This window comes from Ictidomys tridecemlineatus, chromosome 10 (genome assembly GCF_052094955.1).
Source record: "Ictidomys tridecemlineatus isolate mIctTri1 chromosome 10, mIctTri1.hap1, whole genome shotgun sequence".
NCBI lineage: Eukaryota > Metazoa > Chordata > Mammalia > Rodentia > Sciuridae > Ictidomys > Ictidomys tridecemlineatus.
In genome coordinates, this window is record NC_135486.1 from 17,591,322 (window position 1) to 17,608,034 (window position 16,713).

The 16,713-nt window shown below is 34.5% G+C and overlaps 1 protein-coding gene across 5 annotated transcripts in view; it reads left to right on the forward strand.

The window, feature by feature from the left end:
- Odr4 (odr-4 GPCR localization factor homolog) overlaps positions 1-16,713 on the forward strand; it is a 135,378-nt gene that overhangs the window by 1,643 nt on the left and 117,022 nt on the right. For 4 of the 5 annotated variants that reach the window (XM_078022493.1, XM_078022494.1, XM_078022492.1 and 1 more), the window contains 6 exons: positions 158-277; positions 3,056-3,190; positions 5,526-5,621; positions 8,177-8,283; positions 9,937-9,973; positions 10,879-11,019. In XM_078022493.1, the coding sequence (XP_077878619.1) occupies positions 179-277; positions 3,056-3,190; positions 5,526-5,621; positions 8,177-8,283; positions 9,937-9,973; positions 10,879-11,019 (615 nt within the window). In that variant the 5' untranslated portion in view covers positions 158-178. Of the gene's footprint in view, positions 1-157; positions 278-3,055; positions 3,191-5,525; positions 5,622-8,176; positions 8,284-9,936; positions 9,974-10,878; positions 11,020-16,713 lie in introns of those variants that run through there. The other variant, XM_078022495.1, reaches the window with a different exon arrangement.

The following is a 16,713-nucleotide window of genomic DNA, read 5'->3' on the forward strand; positions in this document are numbered from 1 at the left end:
GAAAAGAGTACTTTGTTTAATAAGCAATCACTGCAAGACATGAGGTAGTATCTGGGTAGTACCATCTTTTTCTCACTATACTACCTTCCCTGCTAAAAACATAAAAATTTGTATTTTTACCTAATGATGCTATATACAATTTTTCCTTGTAATATAGGAGTTGAATTACTTCTCAAAAATGGGAAGAACCTACATCGTAGAAGAGAGTGTTGGCCAATATCTTTCAAACATCAGTCTCCAAGGAAAAGCTTTTGTCTCTGGTCTTTTGATAGGACAGGTATGTACATTTATTGATATAACAAATTATTTGTTCATTGAAGCTAATTATGCTATGTAAAAGTAAACTTAAGATTGGTGGATGGAAGGGTCTGATGTATAAGTAAATCTTAGGTGGATCTTTGAGGAAACATAAATTTAATAGTACAGACCTAATCCAGGTTATTTTTTTTTTAAGTCAGACCCATTCCCTTTTGATGACACTGAAAGTAATATAATGTAGAAACTCTAAAATTTAATTTTTACTAACCAGTGCATTTACATTTGGTTATCTTTCCAAAGCATTTTGTACCCCCTTGTAATCTTATTAATTCCTGATTGTCCAGGTCTTTAAAAAAAATGCTTTTGACATTCTGATTTATCTTATCTCAGATTTAGACCAACAGTGGTAATGTTTTTGTTACATGCTCTTATTTCCATCTTAGTGAATTTAAAAAAAAAAAAAAAACTTAGAGAAAGAAAGGGTTTGGGGGAAATTTGAAAAATAGATCATCTCCCTCAGAGTTAAGTTTTAAAAATCAACATTGAATAGAACAGAGATTTGGACAGTTGTTTTACAAAACATAAGCAGCCACTTGATTTTTAAGACCTAGTACTAAATAAAGTCTTATTGTGCCAGTTTTCTTTCTGCCTATTTTGGTCTGATGGCTTATAACCTTCAAATTGCATAATTTTACTCCTTATTATGATTCTGTTAACATCCCTAAGCTCTTTTCTCTTAAAATTTGATGGCTCAAGTTACTTACTGATAAAGAATGTGCTGGGCTAGAGGTACAACTTGTGGTAGAGTACTTGTCCAGCATGCGCAAGGCTCTAGGTTTAATTCCCATTAAAAAAAAAAATAATAAATATTCCTGTATTAAAAGAAGAAAAAGGAAAATGAATACACTGCCCAGAGGGCTTAGGTCCTTCATGAGATTCAGGTTTTCTACGTCGTTATTCATCAGCTTAGCAATGTCACTTTAGCCTCAGAGAAAGATTTATTTTCAGAGTTTTCAAAAATTAGATTTCTTGTAAGACAGGGCATATCTGCACTGTTCATCCATGTAGTACCATTCTCCAAGACCCATCTTTAGACAGCCAGACTGCCTGTCTTGGCAGTGACCTGAACTTCTTTTTGACTCAGGTAACTTAGCATCTAATATAGGGGCCTTTTTGTTAGAAATTTTTTTTTTTTTGAAAGAGGAGAGAGAGAGAGAGAGAGAGAGAATCTTAATATTTATTTTTTAGTTTTCGGCGGACACAACATCTTTGTTGGTATGTGGTTCTGAGGATCGAACCCGGGCCGCATGCATGCCAGGCAAGCGCGCTACCGCTTGAGCCACATCCCCAGCCCTTTGTTAGAAATTTTTATTCAAATATTTCCCTTCCCTTTATTTTGAAAAAGAAGAGTGGAGCTGGGACGGGGACTCAGGAGTAGCGCATTTGCCTGACATGTGTGAGGTACTGGGTTTGATTCTCAGCACCATGTATAAATAAATACAATAAAGATCTATCAACAACTAAGAAAAAATATTTTTTAAAAAAAGGGAAGAGTGTTAAAGATATGATCAGTAGAGATTAAAGGTCAGGAATAAAGATAGTCTTCCATACTTGCCTTGCTGGATGTATGCTACTTTGAGAGCTTAGTACAACTGCCATCTTGCAAATAAGTATCTCACAATTTAATGCCCTTCTTCCAATATGTTTTCATGCTGTCTTTTTATTCCTTCTGATTTTCTACAGCTTTTCTTTTTTACTTCAGAGCTCATCACTTTTCTTCTCCTCAAGCTTCCTTGTTCCCAACTCCTAGTGCCAGGTTTTTTGTTTGTTTGTTTACTTAAACAGTTGATGAAAAAAGAGGAGCTTCTTTCAGTCAGCACCTCTATTATTTTCCTGTGTTCATTTGAACCTGGCCTTCTGAAAGTAACTTCTGTAGAAATAATTAATCTTCCTTTATTTTCTATCCTGAGATGATGCTAATTATCCTTAAGGAGTTTCAGGTCAAATATGAAGATGACAGCATCCTAATGATACCAAAAGCTTAGTCCTTGTCCCAGTGCTGAGCCAATAATGAGGATAAGGTTTTGAGAAAAAGAAAGTTTTATTTGTTAGCAAAAGAGAAACACAGGGGACTCTTGTTCCAGAAGCCATGATTCTCCCTCCCAGGAAAAACACAGGGCTTTTAAAAGAGGAATACAAGGAGTGGGTTCCAAACATTATCCAGTAGATAAAACTGATTGGTGTCCATCAGGTGTCCTTGAGAGAGCTCTTGTTCCAGTTCCCAGGTTTGGAGTTTCTTTATGCTTGTGGGCAGTGAGGGACTCAATAGCTTAGCCTAGGATAGGAAAATGTTAGTCTTGTCTACCCTGCTGTTAGGGAGCAGAAGAGTGTGAAGAAGAAGAAAAGAGAAAATAAAACTAAACCATGTCAGTTTTAAATAATCTACTTGTAGGCAAGCAGCAAAATTTGTACTCAAAGCATAAAGTGGACCCCTGTTAAGCTAACTTGCATTGTCAGCTTTATAGTCAGTCTTTTTAGGAAATTTTCACTGTAATTAAACTGAGCTGTTCAGTGTTCCCTAAGTTTATCATTTGGCAATAAACATTAATTTTCATAAATGCAGATTCCGTTATAATATGGATATTAATTGGGTATAAATATTCCATTGTAAAAAGTGTACTTAACTTAGTACAAGTATTATTCAGTTTTTGCATGTCCTAAGAGCTAAGGTATCTGATTTCTTAATCAGATAAGCTCTTATAAAGCTCTAATAAGCTTTTATAATTTGTTTTTGAAGTGTTCTTCACAAAAGGATTATGTGATTCTTGCTACTAGAACACCACCCAAAGAAGAGCAAAATGAGAACCTCAAACATCCCAAAGCTAAGTTGGATAATTTGGATGAAGAATGGGCCACAGAACATGCCAATCAGGTAATGGTATTTATCTCTTTATATAGTTAAGTTTGTATTTATTTGACTAACAAGAAAAAGTACTTTGTTCTCAGATTATTAGACTAGGATTTCAGAGTCCTTGTTCTGCTGTTGGTTCTGAATTTAAAGGCTGAGTAAGACTTTGCCAACAGAAGTCAGAGCACATTGAATATAGCTAGGACAATATGGATAAATGACACAAAGGCATAGAAGCAAAGAGTATGTTAGGATAACAGCAAGCAATTAGGTATAGTTGAAACATGGAATATGTAAAAGAATGTAATTATACATAAAACTGGAAGGGCCAGTTTTGATGGCTTTTGAGTGGTATCCTAAGGAGTGTATTGGTAGATGTGGTAGACTGTCAAAGCTCCTGATTTTGAGAAGGAGATAGTGTGACTGATTTTCCAGTAATTTAGAAGGTAACTTATATCTTAGAACAGTTCACATGCAGAATAGAGAGTGGAAACAGAATAGAAAATATATACTTGCAATGTATTCCAAACAGTGATGACATGAAGCTTAACTTGGGGAGAGGGCACCTTTTTAGTAATTGCTGTATTCTGAGTGCCTCGCATAGTATTTCTATAGTTTATAATGGGAGCTCTAAAATAGTCGATAAATTAATGCCTGAATGAATAGACAGAGTGGATAGAACTTTTTTTGCCATATGATCGTAGAGAAAGAGCTAGAACCAAAATTTAGTGATAAGTGGATTCAAATGAAGAGATGTGGGCTGATAGAAGCTAAAGATGAGTAAGGATTTTAGGGTGAGCATCTAGGAGAACAGTGTTGGCAGTATGAGAGGAAGACATGGATTTAGGGGTGAGAGGGGCTAACGAGTAAACTAATTCACTTAAGAGTATTACAGGAATTACATCACTTAATGGGCGGTTGGGAATAGAGCACTTACTTAGCATGTATAAGAACCTGGGTTTGATCTCCAGCACTGTAAAAAAACAAATAACCAACAAGAGTGTTTAGATTAAGATAAAAGTAGAATAATAGTATTTACTACTCAAATCAAATTTAAATCCTTTAAACACACAAACTTGTGTACCTGTGCATATACATACATGTTCCTGTATTTGTGATGGAATAGTATGTAGTTCTAAAAAACAAATCCAAGAAATACTTTCTAAAGAAAGTATCAAATATTTTTGCATTACATTCCTAATGGTCTATAAATAACTTTTTTAATTCTAATTTTGCTTTTGATTTTCTATAAAATTGTATATGGCATACATATATATATGTCTGTCTATCTAAACACATACAGAGAAAGAATATGAATTTATATAGTAAATTTGATTAACCTTTTTACCTTTGGGAAAAAATGGCAAATTTTGTGTGTTGATGGTCTTTAGAAAAGATGTGTAGATCCTCCATGCTAAATATGAAAATTGTATCAAATTTAAGGGAGTAGAATTTGTGAAATCAGAGGGAACCATTAACAGACATAATGCAAATACAATAGAGCTTAAATCATGGTATCTAGTTTTCTGAGGACTTTGTGATCATTTGATTATACATTAAGTCACAAAAGCTAACTGGAGCATTCTGGTCTCTGAATATAGATGGCAGAGAAGAATCCGTGAGGCATTGAGAACTAGCTACAATCATGTGAAGAGAAATAGAGATATTATGGAGGACAAACTGGTAGTTTGTACATATAATACAGGGTTCTGTGATAAAGGGCCATGGGAAAACTATACCAAAGTCCTTCGGGAGTTCAAATGATCAGGGAAGTCAGCTTCCTCAAGCTGATTTTGAAGTATTCAATAGAATTCAGATATGTGGAAATATAAGAGTCAATTCGGGATGAGGGAACAGCCTGACTAAGGGCACAGAATAAGCCTGGGGATAGGTTGTAAAACTGTGAGTAGTTTTTGATGGATACTTTTAATATTTCAGGGAAAGTAGTGTCAAACAAGGTTTAGAACATCAGATTGACCAGATTCTAGGAAGACTGAAGTATAAGTCTAATAAAAAAAAAAATATTTTATTTTGCTGATTGTGGGAAACCATTGAAAAGATTTCAGAAGTTATCTTAGTCTTTTAGTCTTTTGAGAAAAGGGCTTATATATTAATGTAGCTGAAGGATCTTATTATTAAGTGGTTTTTATTTGTAAAGCAACTTTAATATGAAAAGCTAAGGACCCTTAGCTTTGTTGCCATGTTTCTCATTATTTTAACTAATTTTTCAACTGTCCCTACCTTGATGTTATGAATGTAGTTAGTACTTGGTAAGTAGTTGCTGATTTAATATTTGGTTTCTTAAATAGAAAAGTTTGAATATGCTTATGGGAGCTAATACTGTATTTTTGTTTTTAAGGTATCCAGAATGCTACCAGGGGGACTTTTAGTTCTTGGAGTATTTATCATTACAACTTTGGAACTGGCAAATGATTTTCAAAATGCCCTGCGCAGAGTAAGTAATATATCAGAAATGCTTTTTAAATCAGTTATATATTGTTTAATTAATTTTATGTTTGCAGTTACCCTAGGCATATTTAGATTAGTGCTGCATAATTCACTAGGCTAGGATTATGTTGAAATACCTTTTCTACTTAATTACTTGGGTGTCTTGAATGTAAGGAATGTAAATATTATTTTCAACCAAAGCTACATATTTAAAAGTTTTTTATTTTACAGATAGTATCTCAATATTATGAAACAAGGCATAATGGTTGAAGAAATTTAGTATGTCAGTATTATGAAATAAGGTATAGTGGTTCAGGAAATTTTCTTGTGCAATAGTAGTTTTCTACTAGACCTTTACTTAGTACCAACTGATTGCTATAATGTGAAATTATTCTATTTGTTCTCTTAAGATCTTGAGAATAAAATTTGAATAGTAAATACTTATTCTTTATTCCTGGGCAGAGTATATATCCTGGATTCCCTGTGTGTTTTGTTTTATTCTTCTATCAGAGAATTGGATAACTTTGTCCCAAACTGTTTTATCTTAAACACAAACCTAAATCAAACTCTATGCAGGCAGCTTTCATCTCTGTTAGTACTTAAGACCTAAGTAAACTTTCACAAGGGTATTTTACATCTCAAGAGAGAAAATAGAACCTTATACTCTTCAGTAGTACAAAATCCCACAGATTCCCCAAGGAAAATTTTTTTAATTTAAAAATGTGCAGCTTAGCCAGGCACAGTGGCATACACCTGTAATCCCGGCAGCTTGGGAGGCTGAAACAGGAGGATTGTGTGTTCAAAGTCAGCCTCAGCAACAGGAGGTGCTGAGCAACTCCATGAGACCTTGTCTCTAAATAAAATACAAAAAAGGTCTAGGGATGTGGCTCAGTGGCCATGCCCCTGGGTTTAATCCCTAGTAAACCACCCCCACCAAAATGTGCAGCTTAGAACCCAAGGGGCTATAGGTCATTCCAGTTTTGTAACCTCTCCTATCACATGTCCCACTCTCATGTCTTTGATATTTGTGCCTAAGAATGTAAGAAGAAATATTCCCTTTGTAGGCAAATCGTTTACACTTCTACCTCTTTCGTTTACCTCTTTCATTACAGTTCACCATCTTTAGCCATTTGAAATGTAGTTTAAATATTTATTATTTGTGTATCTAATGTTAGGAGCATTGCTTATGTATGCTTTTGCGGTTGATACTGTGTGTATGTGTACTTAGTGTAGAGAGATCCAGTCAGGTCCTCCTTCCTTTTGCTTTAGTATTTTTTGTTCTTAAGAATGTAATATTTTAGGGGCTGGGGTTGTGGCTCAGCGGTAGAGCACTTGCCTCACATGTGTGAGGCTCTGGGCTCGATCTTCAGCACCATATAAAAATAAATAAACAAAATAAAGGTATTGTGTCCATTTACAACTGAAAAAAGTATGATTTTTAGAAATTCTGTATCTTTTTTTTTTTTTTTTAAGAGAGAGTGAGAGAGGAGAGAGAGAGAGAGAGAATTTTTTTTAATATTTATTTTTTAGTTCTCGGCGGACACAACATCTTTGTTGGTATGTGGTGCTGAGGATCGAACCCGGGCCGCACGCACGCCAGGCATGGCGCGCAACCGCTTGAGCCACATCCCCAGCCCAGAAATTCTGTATCTTAAAAATTGTCAAATTTCAATAACTTTGTTTCCATTGGCCTATATTGAGAGACATTATAAGGAATAACTCTATATAAAATTTGTTAATCTATTCTATGGGGTTTATTGTTAAAAATGTTGATTGTCGTATTCTACAATATTATATTTCTGGAAAAAATTTCTTTGACATCCTCATCAAGAAAGTTGTACCTCTTTTGATCAGTTGTTTGTTTTCAACTTATAGGCCATATTTTTTTTTTTTAAATTTAGTTGTGCATGGACACAATATCTTTATTTTGTTTATTTATTTTTACATGGTGCTGAGGATTAAACCCTGTGTCTTAACATGTATGAGGCAAGCGCTCTGCCACTGAGCCACAATCTCAGCTCTCTGCTCTGCATATTTTTGTTAAAAAGCTTAAAGAGCTACATTTATGGCAGCCCCATTTCACACATGCATTTTATAATTATTTCTGGTACAGATTTATATCTCTATTCCGATTTTTTTACTTTAATCTGTTTTTCTATTTTTCTTATAATTGTCATAAGTCTTTTGTGACATTGAAATAAGAAATGCTCAGTTGGTTAGCATGCTGCATTTTTGTGGTTAAAATCACGTGTTGCTTCTCATCCAATTTAAAATCTCTATTCTACATTTTATTTGTAAATGCTGGCTGCCCAAAATCAAAATTTCATGTCCAACTAATAATTAATGATAGTGAATCATATCTATGTACCTAATTTTTATGTAAATCCTTAAAAATGAAATCCAAAATGGTAAATATATTAGTTCTATATTTTAAAGGAAAGAAAAATTGATTAGACTCATGAAATTTTAAAGATACATAGGAGCTTAAGGACATGTAATTATCTATTTCTACACTGAATTTTCATTTTACATTCAATTAATGTGTATTTTCCTGTCTTTCAGCTAATATTTGCCATGGAAAAGTCTATGAATAGAAAAAGACTGTGGAATTTCACAGAGGAGGAGATCTCAGAACGAGTAATACTTCACGTTTGCTCATCTACAAAAAAGTATCTTTTATTTAAGAGTTTATAGCTAAATAGTATATGGTACCAAAGTAATATTTCTGCAAGTTTTTTAAAACATTCTTTTATATCATTTTTAAAAATAGAATTTGTAAGGTTTTTGATAACTATCACATAATTAGAGTTTCCAATAATAATAGCAAAAGTAATAACTGCTGTTAATCCTGTCTCAGGGTTATAAAGATTTAGAGGTAGCAAGAATTCAGGATTCTGAATTTTTTATCAGCTGTATACCCTTGTAGAATCAAGCACAGTATATTCTTTTTTTTTTTTTAATGTTTTGGTTTAGTTGTAGTTGGACACAATACCTTTATTTTATTTTTGTGTGGTACTGAGGATTGAACCCAGTGCCCCGCATACACTAGGCATGCACTCTATCGCTGAGCCACAATCCCAGCCCTGATTCTTTTTTTTTGAATGCAATCTTTCTTCATGTCTGATTCTTTTTTTTTAATCCATATTTTTTTTTATTGGTGCATTATAGTTGTATATAATGGTAGGATTTGTTGTTATGTGTTCATATACGAACACAATGTAACCATATAATTTGACCAATATTATTTCCTGGTATTCCCTTCCCTTTTCCTGGAATTCCCTTCCCTTTCCCCCAGGTCCCTTTCCTCTACTCTACTCATCTCCCTTTGATTTTTATGTGATCTCCACTACTACCTTTCTTTTTTTTTCTCTCTAGCTTTCACATATAAGAGAAAATATATAACCCTTACTTTCTCTATATTTTGCTTAATATAATGTTCTCAAGTTCCATCCATTTTCCTGCAGTAACATAATTTCATTCTTCTTTATGACTGAATAAAACTTCATTGTGTAAATATACCACATTTTCTTTATCCATTCATTCATTGTAGATACCCAGGCTGGTTCCATAAAACACTATAGATTCTAGAGAGAGAAATGCCAATTGACAGCTTAGGCAAAATAATTTAAAAAAAAAATTGTTAAAATTTTCACCTTCATTTCCTAAAGATAACGTGCAATTTAAAGCACAGGTATACTTGGTGTAGGACATCCAAGAAATCCTTATGCTTTGAGCCAAGATTAAAAGACATTAAAAACCAGGTATAGGTACTTAAAGTCACTGTAACTTTCTAGGACAGAGGGACCCCCAAGAAGCAGCCTCATTAAAAAGTAATGCAATCCAAGGGCCCAATAAATTCAGACTCTCAGAAAACAAAATTTTAAAAGCGACCATTCCTGCAGAAGGTAAGCTTTTAACTTATTTAACTGGAAAGTTCCATGTATAGACCTTTGACCAGATATTCTTAGGCTTGATCCCATCCAAAACAACACTCCTTTTTTGTTGTGGAGAATATATTTGTGGAAAATGTCACAAGTGCTTACATTCTATTTATTGTGATTAGCAGTGTTTGTAAACATGAGGAAATAGTTTTCAATTACCACAAGTACTTTAGACCAAGCAATTTATATTCATGTGCATACATAAATAAATTTTTATATACACGTGTACATACCTATACATTTATGTATATGTAACTGTGTAAAGCATTGTGATTTGTAAGAACTCTTAGATGTATTATTTTTATTTTTTGAGGATTTATATTCTGTTGATTACCAAGAATTACTTCTTGTTTTGGTCATTTCTATCCTTAATTAGTAAAGAATATCTTGTCGAACTTATGATGTCCATGACCCAAAGGTAAGACAAAATTACTCTTTATAGATTTTTTTTTTTACAAACTATTTTTAAGTTTAAATTTATCTTTATATTTAGTTTAAATAATTTCAGTGCCTTTACTTTCTACTGATATCTACAGTCACCTGTAGTTTTTATTCTGAACTATGATTAATTTTATTATAGGCAAGAAAAATTTGTAGTTTTTTTAATTGTTATTTTTTTTTTTCCAGTACTGGGATTGAACCCAGGAGTGTTCTACCATTGAACTACATCCCAAGCCTTTTTTATTTGAGACAGGGTTCTCATTAAGTTACTGAGGCAGGCCTTGAACTTGTGACTCACCTGCCTCAGCCTCCTGGGTTGCTCCGATTACAGGCATGTGCCAGTATGCCTGGATAATTATGAAAATTTAAGAAGTTGATAGTAAAAGTGATGAGGACTGTTAGTAGCTACAGTGTCTATTCTGTTAAATCTAGACTATCATTTTGTCAAGGAGTCTAAAAGGTAATGAGAAAAGGTAATTTTGCAATATGGTTAGTAAGGATGGGACAGAAAGGAGACTGGCTAGCACTTAGTAGTTGCTCAGTTACATATCAGAATCTTCAAAACTGACATTATTGAAGCTACAGGTGAAAGACAGAGGTCCAGAGGATTTCTCAGAATTTTATACATGGAACTTTATGATCCTCCTTCTACCAGGGGAGGTAGGGGGTTGCCAAGGTTTCCTAGGCTATACTGAACTTAATCCATGCATTACTTTTTATTTTGTAGTAATATATAGTCCTTTGATCAAGGAATTTGGCCACATATATTGTGTATTGGTTTGTTTGAGTTATTAGATTGTACACTTTATGGTGCTATGTTGATACATGTTTTTTATCTAAACCACATCATACTTTGTTTTTTCACCTTCTTCCCTGCTAAAGAGTTCAGCAAGACCAGCCGATTGGAAGTATCAAAGTGGACTGTCTACTTCATGGCTTTCTCTAGATTGTACCATTCATATTGATATTCACATTCCACTTTCTTCTACTTCTGTCAGCTATACTCTGGAAAAAAATACGAAGGTATCAGGGTAAAATCGATTTTGTTTAGTGTTTGCTAAGTGGAAAATCTGCTGTTATTCTGTTTGTGAAATGCATTTTATAATCCTCAAAACTAACATTCTGTTTATAATAATGATTGTGATATATAAGTAACTAATTCCAGATTAGATTTTTTTTAGAAGTGGAACAAAGTCATAATACTAGTATATTTAGTATAACAGGTATGTATAAATATTTATTAATTAACATATATAAAAAATAATTATGTAAATAGCTATACTCTTTGGTCTTACGCCTATCTCTTTTTGTCAATTTTCTTTTCTTTTTTTTTTTTTATTGATTGTTCAAAACATTACAGAGCTCATGATATATCATCTTTCATACATTTGACTCAATAGGGTTTTGAACTCCCATTTTTACCCCAAATACAGATTGCAGAATCACATCTGTTACATACTCACATTTTTACATAATGGCATGTTAGTGACTGTTGTATTCTGCTACCTTTCCTATCCCCTACTATCCCCCCTTCCCTCCCCTCCCATCTTCCCGCTCTACCTCCTCTGCTGTTGTTCAATTCTCTCCCTTTTTTTTCCCTCCCCCTTGCCCCTCATAACCTCTTATAATTTTGTGTATCATTGAAGGTCTCCTACCATTTCCATATGCTTTGTGTTCTCTCTCCCTTTCTCTCCCCCCATTCGTCTTTGTTTACTGTTAGTCTTTTCCTCATGCTCTTCCCTCCTGTTTTGTTCTTAGTTGCTCTCTTTATATCAAAGAAGACATTTGGCATTTGTTTTTTAGGGCTTGGCTAGCTTCACTTAGCATAATCTGCTCTAATGCCATCCATTTCCCTGCAAATTCTATGATTTTGTCATTTCTTAGTGCTGCATAATACTCAATTGTGTATAGATGCCACATTTTTTTAATCCATTCATCTACTGAAGGGCATCTAGGTTGGTTCCACAGTCTAGCTATTGTGAATTGTGCCGCTATAATCATTGATGTGGCCGTATCCCTATAGTGCGCTCTTTTAAGGTCCTCAGGGAATAGTCCGAGAAGGGCGATAGCTGGGTCAAATGGTGGATCCATTCCCAGCTTTCCCAGAAATCTCCATACTGCTTTCCAAATTGGCTGCACCAATTTGCAGTCCCACCTGCAGTGTACAAGTGTACCCTTTTCCCCACATCCTCGCCAACACTTATTGTTGTTTGACTTCATAATGGCTGCCAATCTTACTGGAATGAGATGGTATCTTAGGGTGGTTTTGATTTGCATTTCTCTGATTGCTAGAGATGGTGAGCATTTTTTCATGTACTTGTTGATTGATTATATGTCCTCCTCTGAGAAGTGTCTCTTCAGGTCCTTGGCCCATTTGTTGATTGGGTTATTTATTATCTTATTGTCTAAATTTTTGAGTTCTTTACATACTCTGGATATTAGGGCTCTATCTGAAGTGTGAGGAGTAAAGATTTGTTCCCATGATGTAGGCTCCCTATTTACCTCTCTTATTGTTTCTTTTGCTGAGAAAAAACTTTTCAGTTTGAGTAAGTCCCATTTGTTGATTCTAGATGTTAACTCTTGTGCTATGGGTGTCCTATTGAGGAATTTGGAGCCCGAACCCACAGTATGTAGGTCGTAGCCAACTTTTTCTTCTATCAGATGCCCTGTCTCTGATTTGATATCAAGCTCCTTGATCCATTTTGAGTTAACTTTTGTGCATGGCGAGAGAAAGGGATTCAGTTTCATTTTGTTGCATATGGATTTTCAGTTTTCCAGCACCATTTGTTGAAGATGCTATCCTTCCTCCATTGCATGCTTTTAGCCCCTTTATCAAATATAAGAAAGTTGTAGTTTTGTGGGTTGGTTTCTGTGTCCTCTAATCTGTACCATTGGTCCACCCGCCTGTTTTGGTACCAGTACCATGTTGTTTTTGTTACTGTTGCTCTGTAGTATAGTTTGAAGTCTGGTATCGCTGTACCACCTGATTCACACTTCCTGCTTAACATTGTTTTTGCTATTCTGGGTCTTTTATTTTTCCATATGAATTTCATGATTGCTTTGTCTATTTCTACAAGAAATGTTGGGATTTTGATTGGCATTGCATTAAACCTATAGAGAACTTTTGGTAATATCGCCATTTTGATGATGTTAGTTCTGCCTATCCATGAACAGGGTATATTTTTCCATCTTCTAAGATCTTCTTCAATTTCTCTCTTTAGAGTTCTGTAGTTTTCATTGTATAAGTCTTTCACCTCTTTTGTTAGGTTGATTCCCAAGTATTTTATTATTTTTGAGGATATTGTGAATGGGGTGGTTGTCCTCATTTCCATTTCAGAGGATTTGTCACTGTTATACAGGAATGCCTTTGATTTATGTGTGTTGATTTTATATCCTGCCACTTTGCTGAATTCATTTATTAGCTCTAATAGTTTCTTTGTAGACCCTTTTGGGTCTGCTAGGTATAGAATTATGTCATCTGCAAATAGTGATAATTTAAGTTCTTCTTTTCCTATTTTTATGCCTTTAATTTCCTTCGTCTAGTTGCTCTGGCCAGTGTTTCGAGAACTATGTTGAACAGAAGTGGTGAGAGAGGGCATCCCTGTCTTGTTCCAGATTTTAGAGGGAATGCCTTCAATTTTTCTCCATTCAGAATGATGCTAGCCTGAGGCTTAGCATAGATTGCTTTTACAATGTTGAGGTATGTTCCTGTTATCCCTAGTTTTTCGAGAGTTTTGAACATAAAGGGATGCTGTACTTTGTTGAATGCTTTTTCTGCATCTATCGAGATGATCAAATGGTTCTTATTTTTAAGTCTATTGATGTGGTGAATAACATTTATTGATTTCCGTATATTGAACCAGCCTTGCATCCCAGGGATGAATCCTACTTGATCATGGTGCACAATTTTTTTGATATGTTTTTGTATCCGATTCGCCAGAATTTTATTGAGGATTTTTGCATCTAGGTTCATTAGAGATATTGGTCTGTAGTTTTCTTTCTTTGAAGTGTCTTTGTCTGGTTTTGGAATCAGGGTGATGTTGGCCTCGTAGAATGAATTTGGAAGGTCTCCCTCTTTTTCTATTTCCTGAAATAGCTTGAAAAGTATTGGTATTAGTTCCTCTTTAAAGGTTTTGTAAAACTCTGCTGTATACCCATCCGGTCCTGGGCTTTTCTTAGATGGTAATCTTTTGATGGTTTCTTCTATTTCCTCAATTGATATTGGTCTGTTTAGGTTGTCTATATCCTCCTGACTCAATCTGGGCAGATTATATGACTTAAGAAATTTATCGATGCCTTCACTATCTTCTATTTTATTGGAGTATAAGGATTCAAAATAATTTCTGATTATCTTCTGTATTTCTGAAGTGTCTGTTGTGATATTGCCTTTTTCATCCCGTATGTTAGTAATTTGAGTTCTCTCTCTTCTTCTCTTCGTTAGCATGGCTAAGGGTCTGTCGATTTTATTTATTTTTTCAAAGAACCAACTTTTTAGTTTTGTCAATCTTTTCAATTGTTTCTTTTGTTTCGATTTCATTAATTTCAGCTCTGATTTTAATTATTTCTTGCCTTCTACTTCTTTTGCTGTTGTTTTGCTCTTCTTTTTCTAGGATTTTGACATGAAGTATGAGATCATTTATTTGTTGGTTTTTTTCTTTTTTTAAGGAATGAACTCCAAGCAATGAATTTTTCTCTTAGAACTGCTTTCAATGTGTCTCATATATTCCGATAATTTGTGTCTGTATTTTCATTTAACTCTAAGAATTTTTTAATTTCTTCCTTGATGTCTTCTAAAACCCATTGATCATTCAGTAACCTATTGTTCATTCTCCAAGTGATGCATGATTTTTCCTTCCTTCTTTTATCGTTGATTTTCAGTTTCATTCCATTATGATCAGATAAGATGCATGGTATTATCTCTACTCCTTTATATTATCTAAGAGTTGCCCTGTGACATAATATATGATCTATTTTTGAGAAGGATCCATGTGCTGCTGAGAAAAAAGTGTAACTGCTTGATGTTAGGTGGTATATTTTATATATGTCAATTAAGTCTAGGTTGTTAATTGCGTTATTGAGTTCTATAGTTTCCTTATTCAACTTTTGTTTGGAAGATCTGTCCAGTGGTGAGAGAGGTGTGTTGAAGTCTCCCATGATTATTGTATGGTGGTCTATTAGACTCTTGAACTTGAGAAGAGTTTGCTTGATGAACATAGCAGCACCGTTGTTTGGGGCATATGTATTTATGATTGTTATGTCTTGTTGGTGTATGGTTCCCTTGAGCGGTATGTAGTGTCCCTCTTTATCCCTTTTGATTAACTTTGGCTTGAAACTATTTTATTTGATATTAGTATGGACACTCCTGCTTGTTTCCGCAGTCCATATGAGTGATATGATTTTTCCCAACCTTTCACCTTCAGTCTATGTATATCTTTTCCTATCAAATGCGTCTCCTGTAGGCAGCATATTGTTGGGTCTTGTTTTGTGATCCATTCAACTAGCCTGTGTCTCTTAATTGGTGAGTTTAAGCCATTAACATTTAGGGTTATTATTGAGACATGGTTTGTTCTTCCAGCCATATTTGTTTATTAATGTTACTAAACCTGATTTGTTTTCCTCTTTGATTATTTTTCCCCCTTTACTGTCCTGCCTCCCACTGTTGGTTTTCATTGTTATTTTCCATTTCCTCTTCCTGTAATGTTTTGCCAAGGATTTTTGAAGAGATGGTTTTCTAGCTGCAAATTCTTTTAACTTTTGTTTATTGTGGAAGGTTTTAATTTCATCTTCCATCCTGAAGCTTAATTTTGCCGGATATACGATTCTTGGTTGGAACCCATTTTCTTTCAGTGTTTGAAATATATTATTCCAGGATCTTCTAGCTTTCAGAGTCTGTGTTGAGAGATCAGCTGTTATCCTGATTGGTTTACCCCTAAATGTAATCTGCTTCCTTTCTCTTGTAGCTTTTAAAATTCTCTCCTTATTCTGTATGTTGGGCATCTTCATTATAATGTGTCTAGGTGTGGATCTCTTATGATTTTGCACATTCGGGGTCCTGTAGGCTTCTAGGATTTGGGATTCTGTCTCATTCTTCAAGTCTGGGAAGTTTTCTCGTATTATTTCATTGAATAGATTGTTTGTTCCTTTGGTTTGGACCTCTATGCCTTCCTGTATCCCAATGACTCTTAAGTTTGGTCTCTTAATGTTATCTCATATTTCTTGGATGTTCTGCTCATGGTTTCTTAACAGTCTTGCTGAGCTGTCTATGTTCTTTTCCAGTTGAAATACTTTGTCTTCATTGTCTGATGTTCTATCTTCTCAGTGTTCTACTCTGCTGGTAGTATTCTCAATTGAGTTTTTAAGTTGGTTTATTGCTTCCTGCATTTCTAGGATTTCTATTTGTTTGTTTTTTATTACCTCTATCTCCCTGTGTAATTGATCTTTTGCTTCTTGGATTTGTTTATGTAATTCATTGTCAAAGTGATCTTTCATTGTCTGATTTTGCTGTCTCATGTCTTCCTTGAGACTCCAGATCATCTGAAGCATGTATATCCTGAATTCTTTATCTGACATTCCATCTGTTGCAGCTATTACCTCTTCTAGAGCTGAGTTGACCTGCATTGCTTGTGGTCCTTTCTTTCCTTGTCTTTTCATACTGCTCGCGTTTCTTTCTGCTTAGTGAAACTGTTGTGTTTCCAGCCCTCTTTTGTATTTCTGTTT